This window comes from Lepidochelys kempii, chromosome 6 (assembly GCF_965140265.1).
Source record: "Lepidochelys kempii isolate rLepKem1 chromosome 6, rLepKem1.hap2, whole genome shotgun sequence".
Classification (NCBI taxonomy): domain Eukaryota; kingdom Metazoa; phylum Chordata; order Testudines; family Cheloniidae; genus Lepidochelys; species Lepidochelys kempii.
Genome location: NC_133261.1, coordinates 12363771 through 12385823, shown reverse-complemented (window position 1 = coordinate 12385823; position 22053 = coordinate 12363771). Strand labels below are relative to the sequence as shown.

General features: G+C 55.4%; 1 protein-coding gene across 8 annotated transcripts in view; it reads left to right on the top strand.

Moving 5' to 3' along the window:
- AGBL2 (AGBL carboxypeptidase 2) overlaps positions 1 to 22053 on the top strand; it is a 50992-nt gene that overhangs the window by 9108 nt on the left and 19831 nt on the right. For 6 of the 8 annotated variants that reach the window (XM_073346685.1, XM_073346688.1, XM_073346684.1 and 3 more), the window contains 11 exons: positions 84 to 191; positions 2727 to 2877; positions 4236 to 5015; positions 7541 to 7700; positions 8865 to 8991; positions 14885 to 14985; positions 17586 to 17716; positions 18437 to 18503; positions 19281 to 19385; positions 19817 to 19900; positions 21160 to 21280. In XM_073346685.1, coding sequence (XP_073202786.1) covers positions 84 to 191; positions 2727 to 2877; positions 4236 to 5015; positions 7541 to 7700; positions 8865 to 8991; positions 14885 to 14985; positions 17586 to 17716; positions 18437 to 18503; positions 19281 to 19385; positions 19817 to 19900; positions 21160 to 21280 — 1935 coding nt within the window. The remainder of the gene's footprint in view (positions 1 to 83; positions 192 to 2726; positions 2878 to 4235; positions 5016 to 7540; positions 7701 to 8864; positions 8992 to 14884; positions 14986 to 17585; positions 17717 to 18436; positions 18504 to 19280; positions 19386 to 19816; positions 19901 to 21159; positions 21281 to 22053) is intronic. The other 2 variants (XM_073346689.1, XM_073346691.1) reach the window with 2 other exon arrangements.

Genomic DNA, 22053 nt, shown 5'->3' with positions numbered 1-22053 from the left:
AGCACGTTTCTTTACCCTGTGGAGCAGGTTCCCATCTGAAACCCCTGCAATAATAACTGGAACCATTCCCCCTGTCTCCTCAGAGTGGGTGCCGTCTGAACCAGAGCCATTCTATCAGCCCACAGGAAATGAGCCAGCCCCACTAATTGTGGGGAAGGAGAAAGGAACCGTGGTCTATCACATAAAGCCAGGTATGGGCTCATACACTAACAACACTGATAACCTGGGCGTGGAATCCAGGAGTCTGTAAAGCCCCTTTCAGACCTGCTCTGGGGCAGGGCTGAGCTGTGCCTGGCTGGTCTCTGAGAACACTGGCTGTAAGGTGTCGTTTCCTTTCTGGTTCCGACACAGCGTGGGACGAGAGCTCCCTGTTTTCATGTGAAACACTCGGGGTTCTGGCTGCATACAGAAAGTCTTGCTCTACACTTCGGGTGACAGATCTACACAATTCTCATCTCCAGCACGTGAGACATGAAACTAACCCAGGGCCAGATCCAAAGCCCAATGAAGCCAATGTTGACCTGCTCAGGCATTAATTGGGAAATCATTGGTCAAACCATAAAACTTGAACGGGCTGGATCTCAGTGGCTGAGGCCTCTATAAATGACTGAATGCTGGCTTTTCTAGAGCACGCCTCATTCCCAGATCACCGCTGGTGTAGGAAAGACCCAGAGGTCCCAATACAGGACTGTTCCCTGTGCTCTGTTTTCTAGCGGCAAATGTTCCTGGCAATGTGGCTCCCACCCCTTCCCTACAGGAGTGATCCCACAGCCTGATGTGTCTCTCTGTTGAGGAGTTGAATCCTGTCTGATCTGTTGTCCTGCAGCAGGAAGCAGATTCTGGAGATCTCAGCTCATAAGCGGCTTGCTGGCTCTGTGAGATGGGAAATGGCCACCAGTCACTGCCCAGCAGCCTCCAGTTAGCAGGGCCCAAGTCTCTTACTGGTTTTCTAACCATCCCCTAGGAGAGAGGCTGAGATTGGGCAGCAGCCAGGTGTCCCCGAGGGTACTCACAATAGCTCCCAAGGGCATGTAGGGTGTTCTTTACCCCCTCTGCTCCTTCAGCAAGCACAACTCTTGACATCCAGTTCCAGTGAACCAGCCCTGCCCTCCCAGTGAACTCTCCTTAACCCTTCTGTGCCCAGCTTAGAGCTGCCTTGCGTGACATGCCTGCTCTAACAGTGGAAACTTGGGCTACATCTACCCTGGAGCTGGAGGTGTGATCCGGGGTTGAAATTACATCTCCAGCTCCAGTATGGACATACCCTTTGGCTTTATCTACACTGGCGCCTATGCCGGCGCAGCTCTGCCAGTGTAGCCCCCGAGCGGAGGTGTAGCCTATCCCGACAGAAGGAGTTTTTCTGTCGGTGCAGGAGTACCCCCTCCCCAAACAACGTTAGCTGCGTCAGCAGAAGCCGTCTTCCCTCGGCGTTGTTGCGAACACACAGGGGTGTTGTCGGCACAGCTATGTCGGGCAGGGCTGTGGTTTTCTCATATTGCTGATGGCTGTAACTACGCCCATGTAACTTTAAAATGTGGACCAAGCCTAAGTGTGGCCATCTTTGGGGGCTGGCTCCAGTGACTCGTGTCCACACATAGCCCATCCTGGAGCAGTGCTGCCTCTGGGGCTCTTACTGTGTTGACACAGCAAGAAGAAGCCCCAAAGCAGTGAATCTCAGAACCTGGGTCACCTGCCTTGGGCTTGCGGGGCTCACGCTTCGGGACTAAAAACAGCGGTGTAGATGTTCCCACTTGGGCTGGAGCTGGACTGTGAAACCTGGCGAGGTGGGAAGGTCTTGGAGGTCGTCTCCAGCCCACGTGGGAACATCTACGCTGCTCCATGGCACAAACCCAAATCGCTTGACCCGGGCTCTGAGACTCGCCACTGTGGGTATTTTTTACTGTGTAGATGCAGACGCATCGTAACAAGGATGTGTCTGTGCCTGGTAGGTAAGTCCCATTTCCTGCAGCCCATGAGGCAGATGCTCAGACCAGGATCGTGATCCGGCCCTACTACTCTTGCAGGCCAAGCCGTGGAGGTGGGCGCAGGAGCAGGCCCATGCTCTGTCTCCATCCCTCTGCGCTCTCTCCAATCCTGAGAGTGGGGGCCAATGTGATACTGGCACACCACCATCCACTCTCATCCTGGCAGCAAGCATCAGCAGGAGAGGCAGTGTCTCATAGCAGATAGAGCACTGGGCTGGGACTCAGGAGACCTGGGTTCTGTTCCCTAGCCTGCTGAGTGACGTTGGGCAAGTCACGTCACCTCCCTGTGCCGGTTTCCCAGTCCGTGAAATGGGGACAGTAACACTGACCTGCTTTGTGAGGAGCTCTGAGATCTATGGATGGAAAGCTAGGGGTCATTATTATTGGCACTCCCTAATCATGGCTTGGGGATTCCAGGCTGCCCCCTATGGAGCCCAGAGAAGGCAGTGAGGGGGCTGTCTCGTGTGTGTCAGGGGAAAAATGCCTGAGGGTGAGGGACGTGAAGCAGGGGAAGCGAGGGGTTTAGCTGCAGTGGGGTGTTTGCTCAGTAGTGGGGGATGCTTTGGGCACTTGCAGCACAGAGGTTCCCTGCCTTGTACTGGGGCAGAGCCTGAGTCGCTGTATGAGCAAATTCCCCGCCCTGCATCGGAGGGGAGTGGGATTCTGAACAAGGGCCATGCCGCAGGGAGCTGGGTCTAGCACAGGCTGCAGGTGTGACAAGGGCATCTCCTCTCCCGGCAGTGGCCAAAGGCTCCTATTTTACCTGCTCCCGCGTTGGAGGCGCGCGAGGGCCCATCACGTCTCCCGCCATCAGCTTGGAAGGTCCAGAGGACACCACCCTGCTCTTTGAATCCAGATTCGAGAGCGGGAACCTCCAGAAGGCCGTCCGAGTGTGAGTGAGAGGGCAGAGGACGTGGGACTGTCCATGGCAGGCAGGGGAGCGGGAGCTTTCCAGCTAAGCCAGGGTGCCCAGTCCAGGCTCTCTGTGGAGGGCAGGCGAAGGGGAAGCTGGGATGGCCCTGGGGGGTGGCTGTATTAAATAGGACAGGGGCATTAGGAGAGGAACTGAAGATGTGCCTCACTGGGACGGTGTCTCCAAAGTGTTTGGATCAGCCCCGTCCCAGGGAGCGGGCGCTGCCTCCCCCAGCTTTGGGAGCGCACTGAGCTGTAGCTGTCCCTTCTCTGCTGCAGCTCCCCCAATGGTTGCCTGCTGCATCACTGGGGAGGAGATTTGGCTGCTCCATCACCAGCCCCTCTGCCAGGCTGGGGGAACAGGAACTGGGCTTGACGGGCCAGGTCTGAGCCTAGAGGCTCCCCTTCCCCACAGCCCCCATGAGCGGGGAAGGAGGATTCTCTGTCCCGGCCCAGGTTAGAGCAGCCTGGGAGTTGCTCTACTTTGTGCCAGCCAGCAACGGTCCCAATACCTCTGCCCCCGTGTCCTGTGCACCAGGGTCTATGGGAAGGGAAGCTTAGGAGCCATCCTATGCACTGACTGAGATGGGTCATCTTGTGCGGAAAATAGGAGGTGCTCGTGTCTTTACAGGCTGTACCATAATACGGACACACAAGGGGGCAGAGGTCAGATTGCTCGGACACGTGTGAAGCTGGTATTTCCTAATGATCTAGAGCTGGAGTTGCCATTTAAAGAATATCCTTTTAACTAAGCTTTTTGCATATCATTGCATGTAATGAATGCTAGGAACAAAGACCTATTCCCTAGCACAGGGCAGCACGCTGTTGAGAGATAGGGGAAATCTCGGTCTTTGTTCATAGCCTACACAAAGAGAAGTTAGATAGAAACCTCAATCCTCTTGCTGGACAGTTGCAACGTAACATGACTTTATTGCTTAGAATCCAGAAAGGTACCACACAAAAGCAGAGTGAGACAAAGCAGGCTGCTCTCTAAGGCAGAGAGGTCCAACTCATCCCTCCTTACTCTAGGCTGGATCTCTGCTGAAATACCAGATTGCACACTTCCCTATAGTAATCCCCTAGCTTGCAAGCAGGGCCAGGAAACTCCCTGAAATTTAGAGTGGTAGCTTATCATTTTAACTCCGTTTTCACAACACCACAGGTGTAACTAGGGAATGCTGTTTGAATCAAAGTATCTAACACCCCTCCAGCAGAGCCCAATAGCCCGGCTGCTGATGTGCACGGAGCAGGTCTGCCTGTGGCCTTTCCTGTCCTTCACACAGATGTGTGTACAGGGAGAAACTGCTCCAGGTGTCATTTTCTCTTTCCTCCTTGCAGAGGCCCGTACGAGTATGAGTTGACGCTGCGCATGGACCTGTACACCAACAAGCACACCCAGTGGTTCTACTTCCAGGTCAGGAACACCAGGAAAGGCATCACCTATCGCTTCTCCATTGTCAACCTGATGAAGCCCAAGAGCCTTTACAGCATGGGGATGAAGCCACTCCTGTACTCTCAGAGGGATGCGCAGACACATGGCGTGGGCTGGCGGAGAGAGGGGGGCAACATCCGGTACTATCGGTGCAGCTCCGAGGAGGGACAGGCGATGTATTGTCTCACATGGACGGCATGCTTCCCCCATGACCATGACACCTGCTACTTTGCCCACTTTTACCCCTACACCTTCTCGGACCTGCAGCGCTACCTGCTGGCAGTGGTCAGCGACCCGGTCCGCTCCCAGTACTGCAAGCTGCGGGTCCTGTGCAGCAGTCTGGCTGGCAACACCGTCTACCTTCTCACCATCACCAGCCCATCCCAAAACCCCGCTGCCACTGCTGCCAAGAAGGCCGTGGTGCTGAGCGCCAGGGTGCACCCTGGGGAGACCAACGGCTCATGGGTGATGAGGGGTTTCCTGGACTTCATCCTGAGCGACTCCCCCGACGCCCAGCTCCTCCGTGAGCTCTTCATATTTAAGGTGGTGCCCATGCTCAATCCAGATGGGGTGATTGTGGGGAACTACCGCTGCTCGCTGGCCGGGAGAGATCTCAACCGCAACTATCAGACCATCCTGAAGGAGTCCTTCCCCTGCATCTGGCACACCCGGAGCATGATCCAGAGGTGAGGAGCTGGGCTCATTGACCTCGGTGTGTAGCACAGAGCTGCTAGGGCACCATAACGTAGCACGGTAAAGAGAACACTGTTGATTAGAGGCAGTGTGGCCTAGTGGTAGAGCACTGGACTGGGACTTGAGAGTGGGGCTCTATTCCTGGTTCTGTCGCTAGCCTGCTGAATATCCTTGGGCAAAGTCATTTCCTCGCTCTGTGCCTCAGTTCTCCCCTCTGTAAAATGGGGAGAATGACCCCCTTTGTAAAATGCTTTGAGATTTACGGATGGAAAGTGCAAGGTAAGAGTGAGAGATTATTATAAATATATATACAGAGAGAGAGAGAGAGAGCGCATTCATAACCATCCAAGTTAAGAGACAATTATTAATGCTGCAAAGTCATTCAGTCTCAAACAAGGAAATGCCTCAATTAAGGTGATCAAAAATGCAAACTCACAAAGGGGCACACTACTAAGGTTGCCCTTGCATATCCGTGTTCTGTGATGCTCATCACTGGGCGTTGCAAACTGTAATGTATTTACCTTCACATCTCTCTGGTGAGTGGTATTGTGATCCTCATTCTACAAATGGGGAAACCGAGGCACACAGAGATGACGGCCAATATGGGCAAAACTGGTGGTTAGGTTTGGGTGCCAAACTTGAGCTCTCTTGAGGCTGATTTGTCAGAAGTGCTGAGCCCCCACAGCTCCCTATGACACCCTGTTGCAGTGCAAGTGCTCAGCTCTCTCAAAAACGAGCCCTGAGGTATCCCTGTCCAGACAACTATAAAATGGAGAACACGCAATTAATGGTCACTGGCAGACATGTTGGTGAAAGTGGCTTGCCCAGCCAGGGAGAATCTTGCAAAGGAGCTGGATTCTCCATTTTCTTCCTGCAGTCCCGTGCCTCGTTCCGGACACACACTCCTACATCTGCAGCAAATGGGGTAGGGTGCTACAGACAACAGCCTCGTTCGCTGCACAGACCTGAATGCAGTCTGTCCTGTGCACTGAATGAGGCAGGAGTCCTGTGGAAAAAACAGCATGCGATCAGGTAATTATAGATGCACAAGGGGGCCAGAGTTAAGGTTGCACAGGCAGGTTTAATTCTGGCATTTCCTAACTGTTCTCCACTTGACTTTGAAGCCTTAGTAATGTTCTTTGAATTTAAAATTTTTTGGGTTCCCTCATTTAAAAAAAAAAAGAATAATAGAAATTTTATAATGTGCAACTGTAGAAAACCTACCCATGGCTGCTCAGCTGTGTGAGAGCTCAGGGGCCAGGTGGTCTGCTGGTGTAAACTGTCACGGATATCAGTAGTGCTGCTAGGCAGGTCTGCCAATTTTCAACTGAATTCTACTTTTACAGAGGCAGTGCTGCCTCGCAGCTAGAGCACTCGTCTGAGATTCGGGAGATCTGGGGGTCTATTTCTGGCTCTGCCACTGGCCTGGTGGGTGACCTTCGGCACGGCACATCCCCTCTCTGTGCCTCAGTTTCCCCACCTGGGACAATGGGGTTAATGAGACTGACCTGCTCTGCAAAGCACTTTGAAATTTACTGATGAAAAGTGCTGGATAAAAGCTAGGTTTTATTATTAATTATTGTGTGTCCCAGGGTCCCCTCTAACCCAGAAGCTTCTCTCTTCCGCTCCCCAGTTATTCTGTGATGATTCTCAAATGATACCACTTCACTTTTGCATCAAATGTGATAACTGCTAACATTTCCCTTTAGCCCTGAATTCACAGTCAGGTGTTATGTTCCCTTTTGCACCCATTCGTTTGTTTTTATTAACAGATCCCCGTACAAGTATCACCTTCACTAATTTACTTCAAAAAATGAAATACGTCTTTGTAACCACAGCCCCAAACGATGGAATTTAGCAGGTGTTTCCTGAATCAACTAGGGTTCTCTAAAACAAGCAGGATTTAACAGATATAAAGCAGGCTTTGATTTTCAGTTTATTGGCTTTTAGCATCTGTTATTTCTAACCTGAAGAACAGGATTAATGTTTCTTATGCAGGATAAATTATAGCAAGGGGCCACTACATCAGCTTCATACAATGAGGTAGCTGCTCCTGCAATAGTTGGGGCAGGTAGTTTGCAACTGTCTATCAATGCGAGTCTCTACTTGAGATTCATTAGTATGCACTATATAATGTCTATGCTGCAATTAAGCAGCCCTTTAGCCCAAGCCCTGTGAGCCTGAGTGAGCTGGAACAAGCCAGTCACGGGTGTCTAAGTGCAGTGTAGACATACCCTGAATGACTTCTGAAGCAGAACTCTCCCATCTGCACATTTTTGCAGCTCAAAACTGGCTCTGTACAAACTTTGCCAGAATAATCTGTCTCTGGGCAGAGCCCAGGTCTGAGAAGCATCATCCCTCTGGGACAGATTTTATGTGGCTCTCTGCGGCATTGGGGATGGAGTGTTAATTTCCTCCTGAATTGAGGAGTCTGTGATACCACCTGTGGGCCACAGATGGTTACATACATGCATCTGTACACGTGTGTAATTGGCTCGGGATTTCTTCCTTTGTGCAGAGTCCTGGAGGAGCGGGAGGTTCTGCTGTACTGTGACTTCCATGGGCACAGCCGCAAGAACAATGTCTTCATGTACGGCTGCAACAACAAGAGCGCTCCTTCCCAGTGGCTCCATGAGCGCATCTTCCCACTCATGCTCAGCAAGAACGCCCCTGACAAGGTGGGTGTGGGAGCGGGAGCAGCCCACAGGAAGGGAAGGAGTTCCCCACCGCCCTTCTCTGCATGCATCCAGCCTGGAGGAGAAGGATCGTCTCTGCTCTTGGAGCCTCCTCACTGGCCACCATGGGCTGGGTGGGGGCCTGGCTGCGAGGCCTGGGCATCTCCGCATAGGAGTCCCAGTTTTGCCTGGAGTCTCTTGGAGCCAACAGATGTGCCAACTGTTGGGGGGTTGGGGGTGCGTGGGGGGAATTTAAAAAAAAAATCACATCACAGAGCCAGGAAGGCTTTGGTGCTGTTCTGGGGCACAACAGAGCTGCCCCTATAGTGTAGAGCGCAGGCTCCCCAAGAGCACAAGGGTGATTCAGGGCTGAAGGGACCTAGGGCCAGGGCCCCTGTGGAGAAAGCAGTATGCAATCCCCCAGTTACCACTGTATGTACAGCCAGGGACTGAATCTGCACTGGCAGTGGGGTGAAGGGTGCACAGGCAACCTTCAATCTGGCATCTCCTACCTTTAGACTTGTTCTCTTTGCAACACAGAATGCCCTGGCCCCACTGACATCAGTGGCAAAGCTCCCCTTGGCTTTGTAGGGGTAGGATCCTCTCCCTAGTGTTTCTGTAGGAAGCGTGTTTGCAACATACGCTAAGGGGAGGTTCCCCAACCCGTCCCATTCCAAGCCCTGGTTTTCAGCTGGGTATAATTTTTCTGGGTTTTAGTCATTGGGGCAGGAACTTGTCCTAGCAGCTTTCTGTCTTGGGTGGAAATTTTTGGATTGTTTCAGCAAAAATTATTCAGCAGTTTCCAAGAATGAGGCTAGGGACAAAGTTGTGCTAAGAGGCTAGTGCTGGCAGGGTAGTTACAGTAAATCTTAATGCCGTGTCGCTACGCCAGCCTGCTAGTGTTGGGTGGCCAAAAGGCACGGGAATTAGGAGAAACAGGATGGGGCTGTGTAAGGAATGAGTGGGCTGAGTATCAGGAAAAGCTTCCTAATGCTGAGGGGGCTGTTGACTGTGGAATAGTGTCCCCAAGGGAAATGAGGAAAGCCCCCCAGTTGGGACATGGGGACCCTGGAAAAGGGGTTGTCTGTCAGGAGCAATCCCACCTTGGGGTAGAGCCAGGATCTCTTTCTGCCCCACATCCGCGCTGACCCACCTGGGGCATTGTAGTTTTCTTTCCACAGCTGTAAGTTTAAGGTCCAGAAGAGTAAAGAAGGGACGGGACGGATTGTAATGTGGAGGATGGGAATCCCCAACAGCTACACCATGGAGTCCACCTTCAGCGGCTCAACTCTGGGTAAGGGCAGCACTATCCTAACATGTAGCTGGGCTGGGAGGGAGCTGGGGCGCTGGGAAATAAGAGTTTTGCTGGAACAAGGCTGTCCCCTGCCCTTCAGGAGTTCTGCCTGATTCCCCTCATCAAGCTGGGACAGAGCTCAGTTGGGCTGGCACCACCAGCGCCTCTGGGGTGGTACCAGCCTACAGCCCCTCTTGCTCCCTCCACAGCTTGAGGAGATTTACATGGTAGACTTGCTGTTTCTTTTGCTGTTGGGCTGCTAGATTTTATAGGTGACTGGCCCTACCCAGCAGATAATCTCAGAGGGCCCCTGCCGCTGTGCCAGTAGATTTGATTCCACTGAGGCAAGCAGGAGCAGGACCCTCTCGCTGGGTTAGAAAGTTCTCTATGGGCTCCCTTGTTGTATGTCTGCTCCTGGGCCTTCTGCACGCTGCATGGATTTTCCCTCACTAGGGCCCCTTCTTGCTCCAAGACATATTGTAGGAGGCCCTGCTATGGGGATAGTACTTGTTCCCCACTCTCCTGCATGAGGTCCAGAAGTCCCCGCAGCTGCTACAATAGTTCAAAGGGGGAGAACTGTGTTGATGACCGGGGATCCTCCCAGATAGCAAGTAGTAGTGGCGGGATGAGTTGGTCCCAATAGCAGAGCTCCTTTGGGGAAAATTTACACAACATAGCCTTGAGGGTCCTGTGAAGCACTCCGCTAAGCCGTCAGTCTGCAGAGGATAGCCAGAGGGTCCAAGTTTTTTAACTCCTTAGTAAATCGCAGACCTGGTGGAGCAGCTATAATGTAAAGTTCTTTGCCTGGTCTGTCAAGATTTCCCCAGGAAGGCCTACTCAGACAACGATCTTGAGCAACTCCAAGGTGATGGTTTGCATTTTAGTGTTCTTGAGGGGAAATTGCCTCCGGGAATCAGGTGGCGTAGTGCAGGACCACCAAGATGTACTTGAACTTGGTGATGCTTTTTGTGAGGGGTGCCCACCAAGTCATGGCAACCCTCTCAAAGGGGGTTCCCCATTAATGGGAGTGGGACGAGGCAGGCCTTTGGTACTCCTTGCGGGGTGGGGAGCTGGCACTCTGGACAGGAATTACAGAAGTCTCTAACTTCTTGGTGCACCCCCAGCCAGAAAAACTGGGCCAGAACTTGGGCCATTGTTTTCTCATGGCCCAGATGTCCTGTGGCAGGGACATCACAGGTGAGTCACAGGATGATACCACCAACTGAGCCCAGATTTCTTGGGTCTGTGGGTCATGGTCAATATGTACAGGTGGTCACCCATCAATTCAAACTGGGGGTACTTTCCTGCCCGGTGAGGTTCCATGACTTTCCCCGTTGATGCTGGTTACCTGTTTGTAGGTTTGACTGAGTGTGAGGTCTTCCCATTGATCTTGGGCAAAGCTGGCCCCCAAATTCCACATCTCTTCACTGCTGGGTTGCCTGGGGGTGGCCTCCTCATCCAGGATGTCAAGCTCACTATCTTGGTGTTCCCCACTGCTGGTGCCAGGGTCAGTGGGTGTCTCCCCTTCCCCTTCAAGGAGGTCTTGTTCAATGACTGACTCCGGACAGTTGGACTCAGGACTTGCAGCGTGTAGGACCTTCGCAAATCCTCTCCTGTCATGGCCCAGGATAATGGGGTATGCTAGTTTTGAAGCCAGGCCTACACTCAGGGTTCTAGTCTCACCATTCACCATCACAGTGCCCAAGTCACTGTGATAAGGCTTCACATCGCCATGAATGCACTGAACGTGAATCATCCCCTCTGGCAGGCCTGGAGTCTTAATGAGGTCCTGGCGGATGAGTGTCTGCCCACACCCTGAGTCTACGAGTGCGGAAACCCATACCCCATCAACTTCCACTGGGATCATCAGCTTACCAGAGGGTTGTTTTTGGGCTTGAGCTTTGCCGATCCAGACCTGCCCAAAGCTACCTGCCCTTGGACATTCACGGCAGAGATGGCTGAAACAGCCACAGGTGAAACATGGGCCAATTTCAGAGTGTCTGGGCCTGTTCTTGGATTTTGTCAAGTGGGTCAACTTGCCTGGGATTTGGGATTTCCCCACTATGGCTGGGGGCTCTCCTAGATGCCTTGGACGACCGCTGATTATTGGTGATGTCTCTTCCATCAGGGCGTTTTGGGTCAAGGCCAGGCCCGTTTCCCTGACTTCACAGCCTCTCCTCTTTTGTTAGTGAGGTTGCCGGTGTGGAAGCCCAAGGCCGACAGGGATCTCAGCAGCCAAAAAATTTTCCATAAGGAAGAGAGCCTCGTTCAGTGTTGCTGGCTGATAGCAAAGGATCCATGACCTTCCTTGGGATGGAAGGATGTGTACAAATTGCTCGAGAACCACCTGCTCAGCAACCTCAGCTCCTTTATGCTGCTTGGGCTGTAGCCACCTCCAGCATGCATCCTATAGCTGCTAAGCCACCATCCTTGGTCTGGCCCCTGGTGGATATGTCCTTCCCCTCAGTCGTTGCCGGAAGGTCTCAGGCGTGATGTCGAGGGCATCGAGGATGGCGCTTTTCAGGCACCCATATTCTTGGGTGTCAACCACCGAGAGCCTGCAGTACACAGCCTGAGCTGGACCTGTTAGGTATGGAGCCAAAAGGGTGGCCCATTGCTCAGGGGGCCACTTAGGTGCTGAGGCAACCCGCTCAAATGTGACCAGAAAGGCCTCTGGATCATCATTGGGCCCCATCTTAGCTAGGTGAAAGGGCACCACAGAGCTGGTTGGGGTCGCTTCTCCATCAGAACTGGGGCCTGCAAGGATCGGGAGCGGAGCAGCAAGCTGCTGCAAACACTGCTGCTGCTGCTCTTGGTGCTGGGCCCCCAACTCTCGGATTAATTGTTGTTGCTGACTGCCCAGCTGCTGAAGAAGCTGCTGCTGCTGGCTCTCTGTGAGCCACCTTATCAGCATCTCCATATCCACCATGTCATGGTTGGGTACTCCTTCCTTCAATCCCATTTCCATGGGGAGCATTGTAGTTCACCCTTAGCTTGTCCCTCGACTCGGGGTGGGGTGTGTGTGTGTGTAAGGTCTGTGTTCTCCATCAAGTTGTAGGGTTCCTCCCTCTTGGGGTAAGGGCGCCCCCTTTTGGGGACAAGAAGGAGTCAGCAGGCCAGCCAGAAATTCGTCAGGCGGCCTGACCTGCGGCTACGCATCAGCCCAGTGAGCCCTTCTGGACTGGTCTCCACTAGAGGACCCAGCACACACTGCCAGTCGGCGGGAATCCCCGGTCCCTGGTTGGGGGCACCCCAAACATGCTAGGACTCTGGCCTCTTGGGGTGTGGGGGCTGAGCACTGAAACGGGTTATGGCCTCACTCTCCTGGCTGGGGCAGGGATGCGGGCTGAGCAACGAGCCAGTCACTGGCTAGGCGTCCCGGCCTAAGGTTTTGCGCCTGGCCAGCCCCCGAGACTGGGGACCCCAGGTCCACGCTGCTGCACAGGGTCCTAGCCCGGGGCCCACAGGGTCAGTGGGGAAACAAGCGGTTGCTACCTTGTGCACGACCAGAGCAATGTGTCACTCTGTGGCTTACAGCCGGTTGGCCCTTCCTCCAGCCTCCTCGGGCTGGGCTGGGCTGGGCTCGGCTCGGCTCCCTGAATCACTGTCTGCCTCCTTCCCATCCGCTGCAACACTGCAGCAGGGCCCGGCTGCTCTTATTCTTCCGCCCCCCTACACTTCCTTCGGGGGGGGGGTAGGGTGGGCTCAGCTGCGCCTCCCCAGGGAATTAACCCCCTTGGCACTGGAGGGAGGCCCGGCCCCTCTGCTCGCTCCAGGTGGGGCAGCCAGAGAGGTGGGAGGAGAACTGGGGAGGGCAGAGCCTGGAACGCCTGGCGGGGCAAGGTGGGGAGGCACCAGGGGAAATGCCTTGGAGACGAAGGGAGATGGGGCTGCAGCAGCCCAGAGACTGCTGGGAGCGGAGTGGAGAGGGCTAGTGGGGGGTCCAGGGGGGAGTGGGAGAAGAGGGTTGCAGGGCTGAGAGGCGAGGGCTGGCTTTCTGAGCCTGGGGGAGCAGTGTGCTTGAGCTGGGAGGGGAGGATGTGGGGAGGGATGAAAGTGGGGCACAGGGAAGTTAGCGGGGGAGGGGATGGGATCAAGGGGGCGGTGGGGCTAGGGATGGAGAAGCCTCTGTGCCAATGAGCAAGGAGATGGAGGAGGGGCAGAGGCAGGCCTCAGCAGGGTGTGTCCATCTTCACTCGGAGAGCTGGCGAGATCCTGCCCAGAGTTGGGGGCAGGTGGGGGGAGCCGAAGGGTGCAGGTCAGCGCTGGGGTTGTGGGGAGGGGGTGCAGGCGGTGAGGAAGGTGACAGCACCGAGGAGGGAGAGAAGGGATGTGGAGAGAAGGAGGCTGGACGTTCCAATGGCTGGAAGTTGAAGCGAGACTAATTCCGACTGAAATAAGGGGCACATTTTCAACAATGTAATTAACCAATGAGACAGCTTCCCAAGGGTCCTGGTGGATTCTCCACCCCAGGGAATTTTCAGATCCAGACTGGATGTGTTTCTAAAAGCTCTGCTCTGGTTCAACCAGGAGTTATTTCGGGGAGGTTCTCTGGTCTGTGCTATACAGGAGGTCAGATGAGATGATCACAATGGTCCCTTCTGGCCTTGGAGTCTAGGGGCTTGTCTACATGGTGGAGCAGGGCGCATGTGGGTGTGAATTCCCAACCCCACTCGTGCACTCACTGACTGGTGTGGACCCTACTTGTGCCCAACACTTCAGGGCACCTCGGCATCCACAGCCCATAGTGCGCATTGCTGCATGCATAGACAAGCCCTGAGGCTCTAGGGCTGTGTGGCCCCAAGAAATGGGAGCAGGAGGTGAGTGCGGGGGCTGAGTTGCATGCAGACAGCAGGGGAGAGGTCTGGCAGCAAACAGTGGCCTGAAGGCAGAGCTAAATCCCAGTGCTGCATGGTGCCAGCTAGGCACATTGCTCAGGACAGCCCTACCCTTTCAGTGCCCTGTCGGCTTTGCTGCATGGCATGGAGCCACAGGTCCAGTGCTCTGGAGCTGCTCTGGGACAGTTTGGGAGGACCCCTTTCAGGGCGCCAGACCCCCCTTCAGGTCTTACTCTGTTACCGCCTCCCAGGACTGAAGCTCTAAGCCTCAAGCACTCGTTTCACGCCACAAGCTCCCTTCAGCGAGTTCGCCTGAGCTGGGCACCCGAGGGAGCAGGGCACCCCCCAGCTTAGCATGTGCTGTGGCTCAGCCATGGCTGTAAAAGCAGCAGGGTCAGTAGCATCTGGACCAAGGCATGGCAAGTCCTTGGTTAGCACAGAGAAAAGAAAGTTAGGCTTGGTCCATTCTCGATCCCCAGAGCCCCAGCCACACGGCATGACCCCCTTGGCTCCCCTTCTGTCCCTATGTGCCCCTGTGTCCCAATTCCCAACCTGGCCCCTCCTCAGTCCTTTGTTAACCAGCTGGTCACACACGGCTGGCTGCCTGTGGAGGACTGGGCCATCCATTGTCGTTGCTAAGTACCAAATGTCCTGCCATTTGCCATTGCCTCCATGGACTCTCCAATGGCCTGGGCCCCAAACCTGAGACAGCAAGTACCAGCCACACCTTTCTCATAGCCTGCCCGAGAGTCAACAGCCTTTTCCCACCCCTAGTTAACCATGCAGCATAGAGGGGAAACTGAGGCACACATGGTATTCATACAAAACACAGAAAATCCCCACTTTGTCACACGGCTGCATTGAGATCTAAAGTGCCATGGAGCCAAAGGGCCCCAATAGCAGGGAGAGCAGCTTGGGGAACGTGGGTTGTGCTGCTGTGTGTGCCCTCTGCTGGGCAAACCCCAAGAATGTGGTGGGGTGGAAAGGCGGGCGCCAGGACCAGACTGGTGTACTGTGAATCCAGGGCCCTCACCCTGTCTCTGCCCCTCTTTCAGGCAGGAAGAGCGACTCCCACTTCACCTCAGAGGATCTCAAATCTCTGGGCTATCACATTTGCGACACGCTGCTAGATTTCTGTGACCCCGACCGCACCAAGGTGAGAGCTGGCTCCACGCAGCCCTGCTGCAGGGTCTAGGGGTGGGACACGGGTGGGAGTGAACAGGGGCTGCTCGGGGCTAATTTGTGCCAGGGCTGAGCCCTGGCACCTCCGAACCTGGCAGTTCATAGCCCCGGCACCTCTGGGCCTGGCAGTTCATAGCCGCAGCACCTCTTTCATTACAAATTAAGCCCTGGGCTGCTGTCTGTGGGTCCGAGCACTCGCTGGATTCCAAGTTTCTCATCAGTGGGAAACGGTGTCGAAAGGCATGAGTGCTGCGCCCAGGGAATTTACACCCACCGGTCCCGCTGCTCCTCCCTGGGCTCCGTCCCTCATCTCAGCCACCTCCCTGGCATCTCAGTCACCCAGCCTAGGAGCCTGCCGAAGCCCCAACCCCTCCTCAGCTTTCCAGAGCTGCCAGCCTCTTCCCTGCCTTGTGCCTGCAGGCTGAGCCACACAAACATACATGGAGGGGTCCACCCTGGGCATCTTGTGACTGTAGTGATGAGTGCTAGGCTCCACAGTTGCCCCAGCTCTGGGCTTGCTGCAAGCCTGGGGATGTGCTCAGGGCATGGGAGAACACAGACCGGGGTGGGAACACACTGAGAAAAGGCAAGCGGGGCAGAGGGAGTGTCAGACATTAGGTCCAGGCACAGTGCAGACTGAGGGACACATGGAGATACTAGGACCTACACCAGCCGTGGCCACACCAGGGGTGTCGGGACGCAGGGGAGGAACAGTGTTATACCATGCGTGGGCACGCTGGGGGATAGGGATGCCGGTGGAGGAGCAGTGTTATGCCAGCTGTGGGCACACCAGGGGCATAGGGAGCCAGGCAGAGGAGCAGGGTTATACCAGCTGTGGGCACACCAGGGGCATAGGGAGCCAGGCAGAGGAGCAGGGTTATACCAGCTGTGGGCACACCAGAGGGGGTAGGGACGCAGGGGTAGGAGCAGTATTATACTAGCCGTGGGCACACCAGGGGTGTAGGGATAGAGGTGGAGGAGCTGTGTTATACCAGCCATGGGCACACCAGGGTGTAGGGAGGCAGGCAGAGGAGCAGTATTATACTAGCCATGGGCACACCAGGGTGTAGGGAAGCAGGCAGAGGAGCAGTATTATACTAGCCGTGGGCACACCAGGGGCGTAGGGACTCAGTACAGATGGCACCTTAACATATGTGTTTGCAATCACTGTGTTCCTTTGTGCACTCTGGAATTACTCTGCATTCCAGGGATGCTAGCGCTCTTCCTGCAGTGCCCTGGCCACTTACCAGCCCCTGCCAAGGATCTCTGTGTTGTTGACTCAACAGTGTGCCCTTGTTGCCAAGAAGGCCAATGGCATTTTGGGGTGTATAAGTAGGGGCATTGCCAGCAGATCGAGGGACGTGATCGTTCCCCTCTATTCGACATTGGTGAGGCCTCATCTGGAGTACTGTGTCCAGTTTTGGGTCCCACACTACAAGAAGGATGTCCGTCCAGCGGAGGGCAACAAAAATGATTAGGGGACTGGAACACATGACTTATGAGGAGAGGCTGAGGGAACTGGGATTGTTTAGTCTACGAAAGAGAAGAATGAGGGGGGATTTGATAGCTGCTTTTAACTACCTGAAAGGTGGATCCAAAGAGGATGGATCTAGACTATTCTCAGTGATAGCAGATGACAGGACAATGAGTAATGGTCTCAAGTTGCAGTGGGGGAGATTTAGGTTGGATATTAGGAAAAACTTTTTCACTAGGAGGGTGGTGAAGCACTGGAATGCATTACCTAGGGAGGTGGTGGAATCCCCTTCCTTAGAAGTTTTTAAGGTCAGGCTTGACAAAGCCCTGGCTGGGATGATTTAGTTGGGATTGGTCCTGCTCTGGGCAGGGGGTTGGACTAGATGGCCTCCAGAGGTCCCTTCCAACTCTGTTATTCTATGATTCTATGACTCTCTGTACTGGACATCCCCGTCATGGAATCTTTGTCAGCTCATCCAAGTGTCTGAGCCCTGGCTGCCATGTTCCAGAGTCACTGCACATGGGAGCCAGGTTGCCCCTCTGGCCCAAGCAGTTTGTCAGTACTCAGGGCCTTGCAGGTTTGTTTCTGTTAGGAGGAGAAACGGATACTTCAAGTCGGGGATATTCTAGGTTTAATCCCGTTCAGCTGAAAAGTATGCAAGCAGAGTTCTGTTCCACTGAGCACAGAAGGAACAAACAGCAGCAGGCAGTGTTCTTGCTCAGAAATCCCCCAGGTCTGTGCCCAAAGAGCTGTGTCTCTGCTTCCTACCAGGGCCATTCTCTCGACTGCTTGTCTTGCTGTCTGTGGCTTTTCTTTCTCTTACACACAGCTTGCCATGCCATCCCCTAGCCCATGTGTTCGCAGCCAGCCCTGGGTTGCCCTCAGACCACACAGTTTAACTCTGCCATGTCTCTGAGTGCCTTGGGCAGTAGCTTCTATTGTATTTGTCTCTCTCCATAAAGGGGCTTAATTGCTCCTTCCCTTTAGACTGTGTGTGCTGCAGGGGATGGGTTTGGCCCAGCAGAGACTCATGGAGTGCTCCCAAAAGTGAAACTCCTTCCATTGGAGGTGTGTGTGAGCTCTTGCCTCTCTACTCTCAGTTCCTGCAGTGTCTGTCCGAGCTCCAGGAGCTGCTTCAGCATCAAATCCATCAAAAGCTCAAGGATCTGGGCCGTGGGCAGGACTCAGACAGTGCCTGGAGCGACATCTCCCTGTCAGACATTGAGTCCAGGTACCGCCGCCCTGTCACCCTCCAAGGAGAACCCTCCTGAGCTCTGCTGCCCCAGGGACACCTGGTCCATGGCTGGCCAGGCCCATCTCCGGAGGAGCCTTGGAGGGAGGAGGGTGGGCTGAGCCCTTTGCACTCCTGGCAGAGGGTGTGCTGTGCCTGACTGGGGGAAGGCTGGCTGGCCCCATGAAACCCACTTCTCTGAGCCTAGAGACCCCAGAGCTGCAGGGCTGTGCTCCTGGCCCGCGTTGGAGAACCCCCAAGCGACAGCTGCCCCCAGCTCATTCTGTCCCTAAAGCCCCAGGCCTTGGCTGTGCCCAGCACTCGGGACCTGCCAGGCAGTGTGAGTTCAGCAGGAGCCTCCTGGCTCACGGCAGGGAGGAGATTTCTGCTAGCAGGGGGCTCTGAACACCACAGACACCGCAGAGCGAGATCCAGCGGCTGGGAGCTGAAGTGACAAGTCCAGAGGAGAGAGAAGGGGCTGGGTTCAGCAGGGAGGGGAATGACCATTGGAACAGCTGGCCTGGGCGAGTCTCCGCCACTTGACATCCGTAAATCCAGACTGGATCGGGGTGGCTGGGGGCTCAGCTGGGGGTTCTGGGCTGGCTGCAGGGCTGGCTGGGGGGGCCTGTCTTTTCTGCAGGGTGGTCCGAATGGGCCCTTGTGGCCTTGGCAGCCAGGAATCTGTGCAAACCGCTAAGGGGCTCTCTTTGCCTGGCGCAGCACGAGTGGCTCCAACAGCTCGCAGTCCGACGGCCTGCCTGCTCATTTACTCAGCATGGCAGAGAAGGTGAGAGCCACGCGGCTGCGGAGGGCTGTAACTATGGGCAGCGCCCAGGGGGCCATGTGGATGAGGGCTCATAGACCCCTGTGCGATACCACATGCCCAGCCGCCGGAAGTGAGGCCGTTACACTCCACATGGGGTGGCCATTCTCCTGCTAGCTCCCGGCTCCTCAGCTGCCCACCTGCCATTCTAGGAAGGGGCTGCTTAGGGGCTGCATGGCGGCTGGAGGCAGACAGGGTGACGCTCTCTCATGGGAGGGGTCCAGGAGCACGTGGGGTGTGAATACAAATGTTTGCAGCACGCTGGAAATGGCGGGGCAGCATAGTCTGGCTGGGCTCCCTGATTCACTGGCGACCCGGGCTGCCCGACTCACCCTTCACCCTCCGCAGTGAGAGCTTTGGGTGTTAGGAAACCAGCTGCAGCGCCCGGGGCTGAGCTGGTCCCAGCTATTGCCGCAGTGGGAGCAGCCCAGGGAGGGCTGGGGCTGGGTCCGTCAGGGCTGGAGTCTGCTGCTGTTGGCGAATTCTGGAGGGGTGTATGTTGCTGAAGCACCGTCTGCGAGCTGCACACCCCAGGGCCAGGCCTCCTGCAGACGAGGGTAGCGGGATGGGCCAGATGGGGGCCAGTTTTGCAGGTGACGTGTTACCATGCCTTGGCCTCGACGTGGGTTTCTTTGGCTCGATCGAGGGCTGTGGGTGGTGGGGAACGGTGCGTTTCCTGGGGAGCAGGGCTGTCCCCTGGTGGAGCTGTGCTGAGCGCGGGGTCCTTGCTCACCCCACCAGTTCCATCAGAAGAAGAAGAAGCGGCTGCGGACGAGGAAGGAGAGGAACGAGCTGCATCAGAAGTACGCCTCGAGCCAGGGGCTGACGTGCCAAGACAAGACCTTGGTAAGGAGCACGCCAGATGGGGCACACCACGGAGCTGCCTCCTCCCTGGGACAGCGAGGCAGGGGCCTGCAAAGGCCTCCCAATGGATGAGTCCTCCATGACGGGCCGGCCTTGGGTAGCTCTCTGGCTGGTTGAAGGGTATTGTGGGTGCATTTCTGCATGTGCCCTTGTTCAGCTTCCTGCCCTGCAGGGAGGGAGAAGCGGCCGGCAGGGAGACTGAGGCCTTGGCCACATACACACGTCGCAGAGCGACTCACGCCCTGGCCACATTGGTGGGCTCCGTGCCCTGGGGCCCTTCCCAGTGCGTGTAGTTCCTCCCTTGGGGGAGCGCCCTGGCTAGTGCTCGCTCTGCCAGCAGCTGGCGGAGGGTGTGTGGGAGGAGAGGGTTGCTTTGCTTTCTTTCGGAAATACCCCTCTGGGTCTCCTTGCAGGTGGCTGGGGAGAGAAGGTTGGGGAGCCCCACCTGCCGGACCCACCAGCCTGTCAGCGCGATGAAGGACAGCTCTGGCAAACAGGTGCAGTGCAGTTCCCCTCTCCCTCCGCTCACAGCCACAGTACCATCTGCTTGGCCCCACTGCATAGCCAGGGCCAGAGGGTGCTGCTGGAGCTGGGCTCCCGGGGACTGCAATGGGGTTTGCGCCTGCAACTCCAAGTTGGGGGTGTTGGAGATCGTCTGTCTCCCTGACCCCTGGCAAAGGATGGAGTCTGAAAGGGCTCCGGGTTCGAGACACTGTAAGACTCTCGCAGCGGGGATGGACATACACACGTAGGGCTCTTCCCTGGCAGCAGGGGCGGGGCAGCAGAAGGCTCATCCATGCCAGCAGGAGGAAGCAGACACACACACACACACTGAAAAAACACTGACACTCTCTTAATTATTCTCCGCTGCCCGCCACCCCACGCACACAGATCTGGTGCAGGGTGGTTCAATTTTTGCTCCTTCTTCCTTTAACGTCCCTTCGCCAACTGCCTGTGCCCTGCCTGTCTGAGAGCCGGGCATCCGCTGCCATAACCCCGACTCCCCCATGCAACCTGCTTGTTTGTCTCAATAACCTGTTAGGTCTGCTCTGGGACCCCATGTTCGTACAGCTCCCAGCACGGTGAGGGCTGAGGCCTCCAGCTGCGGCTGAGGTAGCAAGGTTTGACCCCAGTGCCAGGGGCCATGGTGAATGAGGGGGGCGCAGAGGTAGAGCAGCTCCTTCCCAGCTCCCGTCACTGCAGGGTCCCTATTTCCATTCTGATAGGGTGGGCAGAGGGAGGAGTATGCGCCCCCCACAGCACGACAGGTCTCCTGTGCGTAGCTAAAGGGCTGGAGCAGACCTGCAGCACTGCAGATCAGGGCGCTACTGAAGGAGAATCGCTCCTACAGAATCAGTGTGTTCCAGCTCATACAGTAAAGTCCACGGGGATCAGGTGGGAGGCCCAGGGCAAGAGCCAGCTTACCCGCTAGATTCTCATGGCAGATGGGGATTTTACACTGGCCAGAAAGTAGCTGTCAGAGCACCCCATTCTTGCTAGAAAATGGGGCTGGACTTTCAGAAGAGCTGCATACTCTGGTGTGTGCCGGCCCTGAGCTCTCTGGAAACCCGGCCATCTGCGTCGCGTGGGAAAGGCAGAGCCCTTCCAGGTGTGGCCCAAGCAGCTTCACTACAAGCAGTGACATGGCTGCCGTGTGCACAGGCCCATGCCTTGTTTCCCGAGCCGGAGCCGCCGAGCCGGAGCCGTGGCAGGAGGCGTGGAGAGAGACTTACGGTGTCCATGTTTCCCCACACAGGGCAGGACTCCAGAAGCTGGCCTCATTTCAGATCTGCAGAGGAGAAAACCTAATGCCCGCCAGGAGAAGCTACCAGGTCTGGGTGCAAAGTGGTCTTGGCACATGTCGTGTGCTAGAAAGGGTGTGTGTGTACATGGGTGTGTGTAATTAGGGAGTAACATGAGCTGGTCCATAATTAAAGCTGCTACCAAGTTTCCATTATAAACTCAGTTTTGTCACTCCACCTAAAACCCACAAACCAAAGGAGTTGCAGGCTCAGAATTGGGAGACTAGTTCTGGGGCAGAGGTCGAATTTCTCTGCCACACTGGAAATGAATTGCCCAACCTGCTCCTTAGCTATAGATGCTCCAAAATAGTGTTCTTCACAGCCCCAAAAAGCTTCAAACGCTGGTTTGCCCTCCATAGCAACCAAGCCCTGAGAGCAGGAGTAAGATAAAATGTAGCTACCTTGCCCGGGCTGAGATGCAGTGCCCAGCTCCAGGGTCATTCCATCCAGTCCCCTGATCCAACTCCCATTGTCTTGGAGGGCACCAGATGCCTGCTGGAGACCTTAAGATCCCAGGGTACGTCTACACTATGCCGACTATATTGGCATAGCCCCCTCGTGTAGATGCAGCCTATGCCAATGGAAGGGGTTTTCCAGTCACTGTAGGAACTCCAGTTCTTCTTCGAGTGCTTGTTCATGTCAATTCCAATCAGGTATGTGCATGCCACATGCACAGTTGTCGGAAAGTTTTCCCTTAGCAGCTCCCATTGGGTCGGCTGTGGAGCCCCCGGAGTGGCACCTTCATGGCATTCAATATATGACTCACAAATATATTTGTGGACAGGTTGGAGAGAGTCCAGCAGTGGCAAAAAAATGATTAGGGGGCTGGGGCACATGACTTATGAGGA